The 16,647-nt window shown below is 35.5% G+C and overlaps 1 protein-coding gene across 1 annotated transcript in view; it reads right to left on the bottom strand.

Annotated features, from left to right (window-relative positions):
• PTPN22 (protein tyrosine phosphatase non-receptor type 22) overlaps positions 1-16,647 on the bottom strand; it is a 58,344-nt gene that overhangs the window by 4,772 nt on the left and 36,925 nt on the right. Inside the window, exons 12-20 of the mRNA XM_064588612.1 lie at positions 15,328-15,404; positions 14,376-15,190; positions 12,924-13,007; positions 12,659-12,768; positions 10,524-10,551; positions 7,352-7,435; positions 6,987-7,102; positions 5,747-5,777; positions 1,086-1,160 (exon numbers count right to left, since the gene is read on the bottom strand). Of these exons, the coding sequence (XP_064444682.1) occupies positions 1,086-1,160; positions 5,747-5,777; positions 6,987-7,102; positions 7,352-7,435; positions 10,524-10,551; positions 12,659-12,768; positions 12,924-13,007; positions 14,376-15,190; positions 15,328-15,404 (1,420 nt within the window). The remainder of the gene's footprint in view (positions 1-1,085; positions 1,161-5,746; positions 5,778-6,986; positions 7,103-7,351; positions 7,436-10,523; positions 10,552-12,658; positions 12,769-12,923; positions 13,008-14,375; positions 15,191-15,327; positions 15,405-16,647) is intronic.

Here is a 16,647-nt window from a genome sequence, read left to right as displayed (position 1 = left end):
ATTTTAAACCTTAGAGTTAATGTAATCCAAATAGAATTTTACAGCCCAAGAAACATATCCAGAGATTCTAGTTAAATATTTGGCCAAAGTGGAATGAATAGAGACCATAATCCAGGTGTGGCAGAGATTGCTACCTTTCCACCAAAATCTTTCCTTGCTTCTTCAGGAATAGAATTGTATCTCAGCAACTGCCTCCCCAGCATTATTACATTTCCCACTCACTCTTGCAATTTAGATGCAGCACATGTCCAAATTCTCTCCAAGGGAATGTGAGCTGACATGATGTTGCCACTTCCAGGCCAGTCAGTATCTTAAGACCAGAAGAGGAGGCCACACCTCTTACACATTTTCTTCTCATCTTCTTGCCACCTGCAATCTGGATGTGGCAGCAACCCAATTCTAACCATACAGACAAGGACGATACCACAGAGCAGCAGTTCTCAAGGTCTTGTCCTAGGGAATCCTAGGGGGCTCCCAGACCATTTTAGGGGTTCTGCTTTTTAGGTAATTACAGTTTTTAGTAATAATAGCCTATATTAATTACTATGCTTCTTACAGAAATTTGTAGTATATGTGATAAAGAGTATCTTAAAGAGTATCATGAATTTATGTCATATAGAATAATAGGATGCTTAAAATAATATGAAATTATTTTAAGTTTATAGTTAGGGGCAGTGGGGCAAACAATTCCTTTAAACTGTCAGAATTGTGCTTCAGCTCCTATGTAGAATGAGCAATATAAGATTAGATAGCAACTGTTGTTCTTATTATCATGCTTGTGTATTTTTTATAACTTTGATTAGCTAGGAACTGGAGTATCATAGCATCTCAGAATTTCTTCATTTGGCTTTGGCTAGTCACATTCATTTAATACATGCCAACAGAGTCATTTGGTTGCCTAGCTTCATTTTCTGCTATGCCAGGCATTTCCGTCCTAGGTAAGATGTTAAGAGGTAGCTAAGGTCAAAAATGAAAAGATAAATTGCATGGAAAGAATATAAATATAATGACCTATACATCAAATTTGAATCATACTCTAAGATAAACATTTTTTTTAAAACTCTTTTGGAAAATAACACACATACCAAAATTCAGAAAGGAGCTGGAGCAATTTGACTGAACGGCGTCTGCAGACTTGTTTGGGGAAGAACTACAGATACCTAGAATCAAAAGAAAAAAATGTAAGGGAAAAAATGAAGACCGACTCCGATTACTGTTTATCAGACCACATAATTTTGAAGTTAAATAGTTCCTCCAAAGTAATACTCCCAAATAAACATATTATTATAAAATATAACAAAATATAGGTGCTTATAAATGGGTTAACATATAATCTCATTTTTGTGTGGGTACTTTTTTAAAGGGTTTTTTTTTTTTTTTCCTTTGGAAACATTGCCTAGTAAAGCCCAACACTAAAGAGAATCGCCAGAGTATTCAGAAATAACATCCATTACATTGTGAATCAACTTCTTGGGGGATTCACATTGTGGTTTTTTATTTAATTTTACTTTGCACTCTGATCACTTTTTTTTTTTTAAGAGAGAAAGAGCGCACCCACACAGGGGGCTCGGGGAGGGGGAGGGGCAGAGGGAGAGAGAAAATCCTAAGCAAGCTCCACCCTGAATCTCTCAGCCTTGAGATCATGACCTGAGCCGAAATCAAGAGGCAGATGCCTAACCGGCTCAGCCACCCAGGCACCCTGGCACTCTGATCACTCTTAACACGTTTTCATTTTTTTTAAAGATTATATATTTATTTATTTGTCAGAGAGAGAGAATGAGAGAGCATGACAGGCAGAGGGAGAAACAGGCTCCCTGCTGAGGAAGGAGCCCAATGTGGGACTCGATCCCAGGACCCATGACCTGGGCTAAAGACAGATGCTTAACCTACTGAGCCACCCAGGCATCCCTCTAAACATGTTTTTAATTAATTTGTTTTCCATATGAGTTCATCCATGGCACATCTATGGTTTTTCTTACAAGTATCCTTTACTCCTGAGTATCTTTTTTCATTTTCCAGTGTATCTTGTCCCCATTATAGATGATTCTAGTTAGGCCCAGAATCTCCCAAAAGCATTGTTACATTGCTTTGTTTTGCTATTTTAGCTACTTACAGGTAGGTTTAAAAATATGTTTCTCTTCCCAGCACTTTAATATATTCATGTAACAGTTTCCTGCCCAATTTTAAAAACAATCCAGTGAAAACATCATCCATGTTTTGCATGTGCACTACCTAGCAGTGAAAAAAGATAATTTCAGGTTTGTATAAACCTTCTATAAGACTTTGTGTAAAAACAGCATATGATTAGGAAGAAATTATTAAATATTCACCTTTTTTAGGTATTCAACATTTTGAGTGTAGAGTGTAAGGACTGCATCTATGTTTGTAAACACATGCCTAATGTTAGGATTCAAAAAAACCCTCCCTCTTCATGGAGGTACTTGAGTATGAATCACTAGAGTACATAGTGAATTTCAATCAGATTGAACTATAGTACATATTTATTGAATGCCTATTATGTGCCAAGCATTGAGCTAGGCACTTAGGATACAGACATGAATAAGAAGTGAGTGAAGGTGAGAAAGTTCAGGACCTATCAATCATCATTAAACTGCATATGAGCTGAGGGTTGTATACATCCTTCAGAAAGAAAACATTGTGCCCAAAGGGAATGTTGGATTTGTTTTGTTTTTTATCACAGGGGACAAAGATTCTGCAAATACATATCAAAGGGAACTGCTATTTTGCATATTGGCTTATCACAGTTTGGTTTGCTTTTTTTTTTCAAAATGGCAGTGCCATATGGTTGAATTTAATATACTTGTAAGTACCTGGTTTTGTTAAGTTATTACATAAACAAGACAGATTATCCTACAATTTACTTTTCTCATTTAATGAAATATCTTGGTTTTTTTCCTATGGCAGCTCCGGTAGAACTATATTATGTCATAGGTATTTTTATGCTGCCTGCCCAACATTAATTCCTCCTTCTGATAACAGAACTTGAGTTTTCCTTTAGGAAACCACCCCTCCCCAATTTTCAGCTCCCATACTTCTCGTGAAGTTGATTCTCGTCTTAGATCAAGGAACTGACCTATGACTAGGGCTAATTTTCAGTTGGTACATTGCCATGGTCATACCAGTTGTTTAGGTCTGACCTCATTTCTTAGTGGTCAGTGTCCATGTGTAACAATTGTTAAATATTTTAATAATAGTTAACAGTATGACAGTATGACACTGCTCTGCTTAACCAGAATATACTGGCAATAATTGGTTCAAGGATGAACAAATGAACCAAACCAAGACAGTCAGGCCCAATCAGCCCTAGTCATCAGACTGTTGCTTGAGCAACCAGGAAAGAGCACACTTTTTTCCATCACAAGCCTGAAACCACATGGTGAAAGCCTCCCCATGAATGAGCAAGCACAGAGTAAAACAAAGCTGAAGATAATGGAATGAGATTAGGTCCTGATTATATCATTTGAATTCTTGGTTACCGGCCAATGAATTCCCCTTTTCTGCTTAAGCTAGATTAAGCTGGATTTTCTATCACTTGCAACTGAAGGATACCTGAGTAATTAATGTTTCCCACCAAAAGTAGGCATCAGGCATCCTGGTCGATAGCTTTAATTCTTGTCACCCTATAATTCACTCTCCACACAGCAGCCAGAGGGGTCTTTTTAAAAAACAGATCATGTAACATCTCTGCCTAAAGCTCTTCAATGACTGACTTCCCCTTGCACTTAGAATAAACTCTAAACTACTTAACATGACCCATAAAGATTTAACTACCTTCTCGCCCACCTCCACCATCTTGTCAGCCACTCTTTATTGCTCTGTCCTCTTAATACCATGCAGCTATGATGGCTTCCTCTCAGCTCCTACAACACACCAAACTCACACCTCTGTGCTGTTGCATATGCTGTTCCCTCTATCCGGAGGGCTCCTCTCCCCACTTGTCTCCTGCCTGGCTACTCCTACATGTCTCAGGTTTAATCATCACTTAGAAAGGTCCTCCTGGACCACTCTTTCCAAAATAAATCCCCTTTGTTATTTTCTCTCATAGTTACCCTCTTGGTTTCCTGCACAGCATTTATCACCATGTGTTATTATGTACGTATCTGAATCGTTTAATATCCGAATCCCTCACTAGACTTACGTTCCACAAAGGCATAGCCCAATACCTGTTGTGTTTGCCATCATATACCCAGTGCCTTGCAGAATGCCTGGCACATAGTAGGCACTCAATGAATATTCAATGATTGCATAACACTATGCTTAAATGCCAGCTTAAAACACCAGATGAAGAATCCTCATTTTATTAAAAGTAGGACCAGCTTTAACTACAGACCAGTTAGAGATCCAGGCGAAAGGGAGAACATCTGGACTTCAGGAGTTATGAACCATTTGGAAGGGTAAGAGGACACATACCCAAGTACAGGCAGATAAATCTAAAGCTTCAGGATATTTTGAGGGCCAGATATTGTTCTTCATTTAAGGACAAAAGACCAGAGGATGAAGGCAACTGAGAAATTGAAATTAGCTTAGATCTAGAGAATGATCTGGGAGGTCTTATTTAGAAATAAGATTCAGAATCTCTGAGAGTCCCACCACATATTGAATCTATGCCAACCTAAATTTACCTGAAGTTTCTGTGTCTTTGATATCCCCAAGATAGGGTTGGGGCTATAAAAAAAAAAAGTTTTTTTTGTTTTGTTTTGTTTTGTTTTTAAAGAGAAAGAAAACGGTGTTTCATTAGCTAAGCTGTTCAAACCAACCTGGCTAGCTATTCAAGTCAGTCACTTCTTTGTTTTGGGCTATTTTATTTCCCCTGTTTTATACTACAGTTTTCTCTAAAATGTTTAAATTCTCTTTTGACTCACATTAGAGGAAAGAGTATATTCTCCAGTCATACTTTAGCCATCATAGGTGAGAAATCCTTGCACTTCTAAGATCAGGTATACTGTCAATGAAAACAGGCTAGCACAAGTTTATTGACAGGGAAGTGAAGAGAAAACTTAGCAGAAATAGGTGAGATTCAGCTATAAACCTTCTTATATAGACAATACCATAAATTATGTTTTCTCAGCACTCTTTGTCCCTCCCTAAAACACCAGTATAATTCCAAATAGCTGTTTGGTCCTTGATGATTAACCAAGTGGATCTAATTCATAAAAAGTATATCACTATTTTTTAATATACTTTGTAGTTTTAAATAAGGATTTCTCAGATAATCATTTTCCCACAGTTTCAGGAGTCTTTCAGTTTTGTTTTCATTACAATATAGCAAAAATAATAAGCAACAGACTTATGGCTAATAATACTTGGCAAAAATGGAAACGTGTCAATACTTTGCTTCTTTCATTAAATCAACACATTTGTTTCACAATATGCTTTGCTGTGACTATTTTCAAAGAAAATACATCTGAGGTTAGATTACTAGGAATATTAAATAACACACTTGTATGACAGCATCTTAGAATGGATAGAAAGTGCCAAACATCATATTATTATTCCTGTCTGTTACACAGAAACTCCCCCTCCCCTTATTCCCCTCCAATATTAGCAACTGTGGAGCCTCACACGCTACGAGGCCTGGGAGTGATCGTTCTGATACAAAAGGCCCTAGCAAGGCTCTGTATAGGAATAATATTGTTAATGTTTTCACAGAGGGGTTATATAAGGAAAAATTACATAATTGTTAAAGTGTATGTGTATTCTAAAAAACAAGTAAAAAGAAACTTACTCTTTTTCACATTTCTCAAAATTTTCAAGCTCTACAAAAATGAAAAGGAAAATGTTAGTTTTTTCTTGTTTTCTTATGAAATCCAAAATAGTTTAATCAAGTAGAAATACAGACTTCAGTCGAAAGGATTAATTTCCTTAAAAATAGCCTTCAAATGCACAAAATTATTTTTCCATCTTGCTATTTTAATTCAGTGCAAAGTCTCCACTTGATTTTATCTTGCTATTTTTTCCCATCCACATAAGAATCACTCTATGTATTTAGAAGTAGTGCTATCAAAATATCAGAGAAAAAAGGAGTTCCTACTTTTCTTCTTTATTAGGACCGTTCTGGAAACCACAATGGCTTCCGAAGATAGCTGTAATATGCAGCCATTCCCACTCTAGCCAAGAACTTCTGCCAATCATACTCTGAACTAAATTTACTAAGGTCCACTCCATACTGTTACCATGCTACTTCCTTCTCCGTCCATTCAGCAAACCCACTCTGCCTCCTTTATGGTGAAGTCCCTAACTTATCTCTTCCAGGAACCGACCCATATTTCTTCTTTTCTTCACATACCTCGGCATGTATTTTTTAAATCTGTTCCATGGTATTTTGTTCTTTTTGATATCTTCATGTTGTTTCTCATATAGGCATGCTATTCCAATGGATTAACTGTCCTCTTTTCAAGGACAGGTAGATATCCTTTAGGACATTTCTACTTTCCTAACACCTAACAGAAGTGTATTTTTCTATATAATAGATATTTAATAAATTCTTTTTGGGGGGAATTTTTTTTTAAATTTTAAAAAATAAATCATTAATTTATAATTCAAAATATTGTAGTCAAAATGCTCCCATCTTTGTTCTCCATCTACCCAGTTTCTGATCCTCCCTCCACAGATAACCATTATTGTTCACTTCTTATGTATCCTTTCAGAGTCACTTATAACATATAATACAAGTATAGATCATATTTTCTACCTTTTAAGGAAAAGTTAATAAATTATAAATAAATATACTGAGAGAGTCCTCATTCCTTTTTTAACTATCTAGTATTTCATTATATGCATATACTATGATTTATGACTTATTTAAACAGTTACCCTAATGATTAACAGTCTTGTTGTTTCCAATCAGCTCTTCTTATAATCTAATTTCCATCTTGATTCTGGCAGCAGGGGAGAGGTGGAGGGTGTAAACACCTTCAAAAACGAAAAGACTCTGGCATGTTTCTTAAAACTCCCATCTTTTTTACCTTAGTCCTTGTGAAACCTTTTCCAGGAGTCTTCAATGTCTGTTTTGAAGATGTTGAATTTTCCATGGTATTAGGACAACTAGTAGAATAAGTCTCTATAGGCTGAGCCTGCATACCTTTAAAAAAAAATATTTTGTTGCATAGCTTGTTAAGCCTTTGGGATATATATAGTTATATATTCAGTAATTCTTAGCTTGGCTTTTTTATGTATTATTTTTACAATACACTATGGGTTTTTTAAATGTATTATTTTTATCTCATTTAATCGTTCTTTATACCTTTACCATTTAGGTCCTACTTTTTTGTTAATCTTTTAGAAGTCTCATTTTTATAGCTTTTTTGAGAGGAATATACTGGTCACTTACAATCCTCATCAGCAAGAATGAAGGACTCCAGGGTTCTTTCTGGGAGTGGAGGTGGCGAGGGAGAAGAACGATCTTGATGTAGATCTGTGATAAGAAGAGCAGACAACAAAAGAAAACAGAACAAAAATCCATCAATTAAAAGTTAGAAGTCAAAACCCCTTTTTGGTGTTGTATAACTGTTCCAACTTTTCAATATTAACCTACAACAAGCAAATAAAAAGTAATCTGAACAATAACTGCAGCCTCAAGAATTTTTTGTTGTTCTAGCTTTTTAGCCAATCAGTCTGTGATGCATCAAAAACTTGTACTCCTTTAGGAAAGTAATTTTCCAAAGAAATTGAACTTGAAATTAATCAAGCTTCTGGTTCTAACTGCCATTTTACATAGAATCCTATGGGGATAGCGTAACATGTTAATAAATAAAACCATGAGAATATAAACAACAAAAATCCAGAATATTCACAGTATTTAGGACAAATGACCCATGCTCTTCTACAAATAAATGGCATGAGGAAATATAAAAAGAAGGGAAAACTGTTACAGATTTTAAAAGCCTTAACAAATATATAAACCAAATGCAGTGTGTAGACTTTGAATCCAGATGCATATAAACCAACTGTAAAAAGACATTTTTGAGGCAATTTGAGAAAATTGAATAAATTCTGGATATTAGATCGTATTAAGGGATTATTGTTAATTTCATTGGTGTGATAATGTTATTATGGTAGGCTTAAAATGTTTGGAATTTTCCATTATATAAAGAATTTTAAATAATAGAGCTATTTTCCCACAATAAAGTCCTAAAGATACAAAGGGTATATGATAATCTCATTATACAGTGCTGAGTATAATTACGTACTATATTAATGTCTTTTGAAACTGAAAATGTGGCTCAGTGCTAGAGTTTCACCTATCTTTGGTCTTTGGGTTCTTTAGGCCTTAGGATTTGTCTCTAAAGCAAGTTCTCTTGTTTCTTTCTTATACACCAGGTGATATGCAAAAGTAAAGTACAACCCTTATTTCCAGCACCTTATATAATACCTGGTATACAGTAGGCACTTAATAAATATTTGATAACTACTCTGAAGTTGCTTATCCTCTTCCAGTTTGCTGTTAGAAAATACACTGAGAACTAAAGCTAACTTGCAGTTAATGATATCCCGCCAAATATCTTCCTAAAATACCACTTTCATCTTTTTTATTTTTTATTTTTTTATTATGTTATGTTAATCCCCACACATTACATCATTAGTTTTTGATGTAGTGTTCCATGATTCATTGTTTGTGCATAACACCCAGTGCTCCATGCAGAACGTGCCCTCCTTAATACCCATCACCAGGCTAACCCATCCTCCCACCCCCCTCCCCTCTAGAACCCTCAGTTTTTTTTTCAGAGTCCATATTCTCTCATGTAAAATACCACTTTCATCTTATTTCTCCCCTGATGAAGAACCTACAATGCTTATTACTTATTACATTAAGTCTAAATTCTTCTGCCTAGCTCTGTGTGTATATGATAGAATACACATAATAAAATTTGCGATTAATGACAGCACATTTACAGTGTTGTGCAACCATGACCACTATTTCAAAAACATTTTCATCACCCTAAAAAGAAACTCCATACCCATTTAGCAGTCACTTCCCATTTCCTCCAGATTGGATTGGCAACCATGAATCTGCTTTCTCTATATATAGATATCTTTGACCTGGATATTTTATCTGCCTAACTTTAAAATCCTTCAGAATCTTTCCACATTTTATCCAAATTTATTTTTCATAGTTCCCAAAATAGATCCTCTATTGCAATTAAATTAACCTACTCACCATTTCTCTATACTCATCATGCTTATTTCTACCTTTTAAGTCGATGTTACCCTGATCCCAGCTCCTGGAATTCCCTCCTTTTTACTCTGTCTACCCATATTCTTAAATTTCTTTCTTCTACTCAGTGAAGCATTTCCTAACCACTCCAGTGTTACCTCCTTTTTTTCCAGACTCCTGGTGATTATAATCAGTCCACGCAGATTATCAGTTAATGGTTCCAAGTATTAATTTTGCCTACCCAATTTGAATATAAACATTAAACAGTACCTTTTTCTATATGTCCTGACTATTCTAACACTGTATAAGGCATATAGAACTTGCTTAGGAATGGCTCATTTAATAATTGTCTGATAAAAATTGTAATAGGTAACATTTAATGAGAGCTTATTATTTGACAACCACTGTGTTAAAAGCTTTATAAGCATTGTCTCACTTAACCCTTACAAAAACCCTCTAAGAAACGAGTTCTATTATCCTCATATTATAAATGAGGAAAATCAATAGAGAAAGTATATAATTTAACCAAGGTTATGCATTTTGATAACTACTGGTAGGCTAAAGGTTTGAATTAAAGCCTATCCGACTCCAAAGCTCATTAACCTCTATGTTAAACTACCTATGTAATTTGAATAACATGTTCATATGAATAATTATGTTAAGGGCAACTACCACCTGTTATAATGTATGTAAAGTACCTATATGTGCCCAATAAATGTTAACTGTGGATGTTGTTATTTGATGTATAAAACAAGCAAAACTCAGGGCACCTGGGTGGCTCAGTCAGTTAAGCATCTGCCTTCAGCTCAGGTCAGGATCCCAGAGTCCCAGGAGTCCCAGGATGGAGCCCTGTGTTGGGCTCCCAGCTCAGCGAGCAGTCTGCTTCTCCCTCTGCCCCTCCCCCTGCTCCTTCTCTCTCTCTCTCTAGCTCACTCTCTCTCTCAAATAAATAAATAAAATCTTAAGAAAAAAAAACAAAGCTCAAGAAAATACTGGAGAAGCAACAGCAAGTAAAAGAATCACACTGCTAACAATGGTAAAACCTATAAAATAGAAATGCTGCAAAGTGTTAAGAGATTCTATTTGAAATAGATTTTTTGTTGTTGTTTGTTTGTTTGTTTTAAGGATTATGTATCAAGGAGCAGAATTCTAAAATCCTGTGTTTTCCTTGCCCTTGAAAAAACAAAACCCCTAGCCTGGGAAACTCAGAAATAAGCCAATCAATAGTGGGAGCTATTATGGGAACCATGCCATCTCCTGAGGTGAATTACTCTAAACTTAACGAGTCATTCTTATAGTATAAATTCTTAGGGCTAAATGTCATCTAAAGCCAGGGGAAATTTTTTACCCGATTTGGGACTCCGGAGTTTTACACTCTGAAAGAAAGAAAGAAGAGAAAAGTGAAAAAAGAATACGTACGCAATTTTACAAACTCAAAGCAATAAAAGGCATTTTTGAAAGCATATTTCGTATAGTTATAGAGATAGTTATGAAATGTTGACCTTATTTTTCCTAATTTGTAAGCACATTAAATTATGAAAAAGCATCCTTAACTCTTACAGTGCTTTACTCTCTTTTTGTAAATTTATTTTTTCCTTTTTTAATAAAGAAAGCTTATGAATTTTTAATATTTTTAAATTATTTTCTTAAACTTCAAGTAGAATTAACATACAGTGTTATATTAGTTCCAGGTGTAAAATGTAACGATTCAACAATTCTATACATTACTCAGTGCTGTTCACAATACGTGTACTCTTAATCCCCTTCACCTATTTGACCCATGCCCCCACCCACCTCCCCTCTGCTAACCCTCAGTTTGTTCTCCATAACTATGAGTCTATTTTTCTGTTTGTCTCTTTTTTCTTTGCTCATTTGTTTTGTTTCTTAAATTCCACATGTAAGTGAATCATACGGTATTTGTCTTTCTCTGTCTGACTTATCTCACTTAGCATAATACCCTCTAGGTCCATCCATTTGTCACAAATGACAAGATCTCATTCTTTTTTATGGCTGAATAATATCCCATGATATGTATGTGTATAGTATATGTGTGTTTGCTTGTATACATATATATGTCATATCTTCTTCTTTATCCATTATCTATGGATGGGCACTTGAGTTGCTTCCATATCTTAGCTATTATAAAGAATGCTGCAGTAAACATAGGGGTGCATGTATCTTTTCAAATTAGTGTTTTTGTTTTCTTTGGTAAATACCCAGTACTAGAATTACTAGATCATATGGCAATTCTATTTTTAACTTTTTGAGGAACTTCCATACTGTCTTCCATAGTGGCTGCACCAGTTTGCATTCCCACCAGTTCACAAAGGTTCCTGTTTTCCCACATCCTCACCAACACTTGTTTTTTGTTTTTGATTTTAACCATTCTGACTGGTGTGAGGTGATATCTCATTGTGATTTTGCTTTGCATTTCCCTGATGATTAGTGATGGGCATCTTTTCATGTCTGTTGGCCATCTGTATTTCTTCTTTGGAAAAATGTCTATTCATATCTTCTGTCCATTTTTAAAATTAGAGATTATTTAGGTTTTTTTGGTGTTGAGTTGTATAAGTTCTTTAAATATTTTGGATATTAACCCCTGATCGAATATATCATTTGCAAATATCTTCTGCCATAACCTTATGGTGATTTTTATATGTCATGGCAATTGGTCCTAAACTAATCCTTTTTTTATTTATTTCCTTCCTACTCAGAACATTTCCCAGAAAATTTAATTGGAGGTAAACTGTTGAAATTGAAATTACTTCATGACATTGGAGAAGGAGTGATTGTTCTTAGCTCTAGCAGTTGTTAAGATAAAGACCATTACATGTGGGCATATTATTAAAAATAATAATAACTACTAATATATTAAAAGTATAATTTAAAAGATAGAGAAATTTGCCTACCAGCATTGCAATTGCAGGCACTTTAAAATGTTTGTTTAGTTAATTACTTTTCTGATCTCTGAAAATTTAAGGTAGTTGGTTCATAGAATATATACAAATGTATAACAGATTACTGAAGTATAGATTTTACTTCCAGAAGTGGGGAGCATTATTCCAAAAAGTTTATCTTAAATAATACAGACATCTGTCATTCAAAAAATCATTCTCTACAATATATGTATCGCAGCGAACACAATACAGCCTACCAAATGACTACTATGAACAGGCTACCTACTTACGAAACATTTATTTTTACCTTAACTGTCCTTCAGGAACCAGTTCAAATATTTCCTCTTTCACTAAGCCTTCCTTAGTCACTTCCAACTTGAAAGTTTCTTAAGGGCAAGAATTGTGTTTTATCCATTGTCTTCTCCCCACATCCTCTAACACATTGTTTTATAAGGAGTACCTGCTTAGTAGTTATTGAGTGATAGGTGTTAAAAATACAAGGAGTAGGATTATGGTCTGTCGAATCCAGATGAGTAGGAAAAAAAAAGAAAAAATAGTTATGGACCTTAGTTGGTCTAAGTCTTACAGTGTCATCAGATGTCTTTGACTCAGATGTTCCACTCCATTCTAGTGATGCTCCAACTTTTGCCTCCACAGCTGAAGATAAGGATTTGGGAACATTCAGTGGGAATTCTCCTGGAAGAAAGTACATATGGTCCAATTCTTAGGAGTGTTGTAATTCTGTTAGAACAATGCAAATGTTACTCAGCAATAGCACACAGAACATTGACAGGACCTGAGGAGTATTCTAGTTAATCCACTTTATTTTACACTTACTGAACTGCACTCACCATCTTCCTCCAGCACAATAAAAGATTCAGGTGTCCGTTCAGGAAGTGGAGGGGGGACTTCATCATCTATCCTTGGAGAAGTTGCTATCCAAAATGCCAGAAATATAACCATAATTCTTCATTAGAAAAATCCAAAGGAAATTCTTTTTTTTTAAAAAAAGATTTATTTATTTATTTGAGGGAGAGAGAGAGAGAGAGCAAGCATGAGTGGAAGGGAGAGAGAATCTCAAGCAGACCCCATGCTGAGCATGGAGTTGTACATGGGGCTCAATCTCAAGACCCTGAGATCACGATCTAAGCCAAAACCAAGGGCAGTATGCTTAACCCACTGTGCCACCCAGGCGCCCCACAAAGGAAATTCTTATATTCTAATCTTGATGTAAAGTCCATCAGGCATCATTACAATACTTAAGCTGGTATGTGTTTCCTCAAGGAAAAAGCAAAATAAATTCTCCCATTTTAAGTTGCAAACCCAGGAGGCTTTCCTGCTTCTTCAAAATTTATTATTTCTTTTAAAGGCTCCAAAGTATTTTGATCAAGTCACTGAGTACCAGTTAACAGAATATGAAACATTATATTAATTCGGGAGATTTTGAATTGTTTTCTATATAACCCTTTTGTTTTATATAGAATATACAATAAAGCATGGTAAAACACTTTGAAATATGCCAAGGATTCAGTTACAGAGTAGGTAGAAGTATAAAGATTTTATTATCTCTTCTTCATTCTACACTGAAGAATGTGGATGTTTTTCCTTTTTACAAAACAATGGCATATCAAGGTTTTCTATTTTTCTACAAAAAAATTCAGAATTTTTATAGAAAAATTCAAATGCTATTATAAGAAACTGCCACCAGGTGGCAACATGTCAACGATGTTACAATACCTAAAGCCAGGATTTGCTGGTTTGTTGTTTTTTTTTTAAAGATGATGCTCAGAGAAGTTTAAGGTATTGTGGATATCTTAAAAAAAATAATCCTTTAAATTATAAAACAAGATCAAAGAATATAAAATAAAGAAGGAACTAGGTCCAGATAAGATATTTTTGTAACAAACTACACATCCACACATCTGTCTACTAAGAAACGCTGTACAATAAATAATGTTATAGAAAGACTAGGGGGAGCATAAGAAGAAACCAAATCTATAGAAACAGAGTGAAATCTAAAATGCCATATAGGGGCGCCTGGGTGGCTCAGTTGGTTAAGCGACTGCCTTCGGCTCAGGTCATGATCCTGGAGTCCCGGGATCGAGTCCCGCATCGGGCTCCCTGCTCGGCAGGGAGTCTGCTTCTCCCTCTGACCCTCCTCCCTCTCATGCTCTCTGTCTCTCATTCTCTCTGTCTCAAATAAATAAATAAAATCTTTAAAAAAAATAATAATAAATAAATAAATAAATAAATAAATAAATAAATAAAATAAAATGCCATATAAACTTCTAAAAATAACTTACCTACTACCTCTGTCTCTGGGTTCCGTTGGGGGTAATCAGTTGGAGGACTCAATGCTAAAGAATCATGTGAATTGTAACAAGAAAAGAGGGTTGTAGAAGATGCTGGCAATGGGGAACAAGGTAAAACGTTTCCATCTGGCTTCTCAGGTAAATCAAGAGACATCTTAGAACCAGCACTACTTGGAGACAATGATAAGAAATAAGGATCTTCCAAAGACATGTAAGAATATGCATTAAGAGCCTGAGAGTCCTGCCTCTTTGCCTCAGGGGCCTTGCACATTTGGGGCTGAGAGCCAGATGGCAGTGAATCATTGAGTTCTGCTGAAGAAACATGCCTTGCTCTTTGAGCCTGCTCAAGACAAGAGTTGTGGGGTTGAGGTTCCAAACAAGAAACATTTTCCTTGATGTCCAGCTCTTTGGTGTCTCTCTGTTGTATCAGCTCAAAGGGAGTTGATTTGGTCCGCATTATTGGCCCCTTGGAATTAAAATACCTTCCTGCTACATCGGCAGATTTAGAATTTGGACACACTCCAAACAAAATGGCGCTCCAGTCTAAACTCTGATGCTTCTGAAGAGACTCCCCAGCTATTGCAAACGCCTTTGTCTCCCAATTCGTGGTTGTATCAGCATTTTTGTTACAACTACAATTTAGCTCCAATAAGTCAAAAGCACTGCTCTGTTCAGTAGGGTGCAAAACTAACCCTTCCTTTTCACTTATGAAAGAAGTCCTGAGGTCAAAGGAAGAAGCTTGTGCACTTTTCACCCTTAGCCTTGGTTTGCTCTGTTGCTTCATCCGATTTGCTTCTCTTATGCCACTGAAACAAAAAGAAAGTAATGATGACACCGCAGCCCAAAGAGGTCTCTTCTTAGCATCACAATGAGTTAGAAGCATGAGATTTGCCCCCACCCTGACATAACTAGACAACATTGGGGTGTGTAAAACTGTACTCACCTTTTTGGTAAATTAGGAGAATCAGACTCTGTTTCTAGAGTGGGATTTTGCTCAAGAACTGAATACTGTGCTTGAATCTTCAAGAGAAATAAGGAGGACACTGGTTTTCAGTGACGAAATGGCAATGAGATATTTTAACATTCATAAAGTTGAGAAATTATTTTTCAGAAACCTAAAGATTTTAAATCATTCATGAAAGAGATGAGTTTCCAAAATATTGAGCCCAAGAAAAACTTGTTCACATATCAAGATCAAGGGATCCAAATAAAGGATTAATAATAGTGTTACAGAAGCTAGAAAGTGTTTGCTTATAGTATTAAATGTGGGAGTTTTAACATGTCTTTAGGGGTACCTTTATTCTTATGAACAATCTACCTTCAGAAATTACATCATCTCAAATCTTAAATTAGTAAGTGCTTATTAGGTCCTCATACTTACCTTGTTCTACCTCTTTCTTCCTTACCATGCTCTAGCTATACTGTTTTTCTTGCCTTTCCTTAAGCATACCAAACTTGTTTCCAATTCCAGCCTTTCACACTTATTCCCTCTGATTAAAATACTCTTGCCCCAGATTTTCCATAACTGGCTCTTTCTAAGTAATTATGCTATACTTAAATGTCACCTGCATAAGAAAACCTTCTCTGACCACTCAACCTAAAATCATACTCCCACATACTTGTCAGTCACTCTCTTTTTTTCTTCATAGCAATTATCACATTATCGAATATGTTATGTAGAATCTTAGATACCACCAATTTGTAAAATATATCCTGATTTTAGAAATGTTTAAATATATTTTTAAAATGTCATCAGCCATTGTAAGATTCCACCTATTATGGGTTTAATTATGACTCTCAAAAAGATATGTTGAAATCTAATCCCTGATATCTGTGAATGTGACCTTATATGGAAATAGAGTCTTTGCAGATGTTATTAGTCAAGATGAGGTCATACTGGATTGAGGTGGGCCCTATCACAATAACTGTGTCCTTATAAAAAGATAAAACAGAGACTCAGAGACATACAGGGAGAATGCCATGTGATGATGGGGACAGAGACTGGAGCAATGTATCCGCAAACCAATGAATGCCAGAGATTGCTGCCAAACACCAGAAACTAAGAGACAAGGAAGACTCTTGCTAGAGCTATGAGAGAAAGCATGGCCTTGCTGACACTTTGATTTTGGACTTCCTACCTCCAGAACTATGAGAAAATAAATTTTTTTTTTTAAAGAAGTACCAGTTTTATGAAGTGTGTTGCATCTAAAGATTAAGATTTTTTTTTTTTTTTATTTGACAAAGAGAGAGTATACAAGTGCAC

This window comes from Mirounga angustirostris, unplaced genomic scaffold (assembly GCF_029215605.1).
Source record: "Mirounga angustirostris isolate CCGP_5_RB_7025 unplaced genomic scaffold, mMirAng1.0.hap1 SCAF_4, whole genome shotgun sequence".
NCBI classification, from domain to species: domain Eukaryota; kingdom Metazoa; phylum Chordata; class Mammalia; order Carnivora; family Phocidae; genus Mirounga; species Mirounga angustirostris.
Note: the sequence above shows the minus strand (reverse complement) of the source record. Positions and strands in the feature narration are given on the sequence as shown.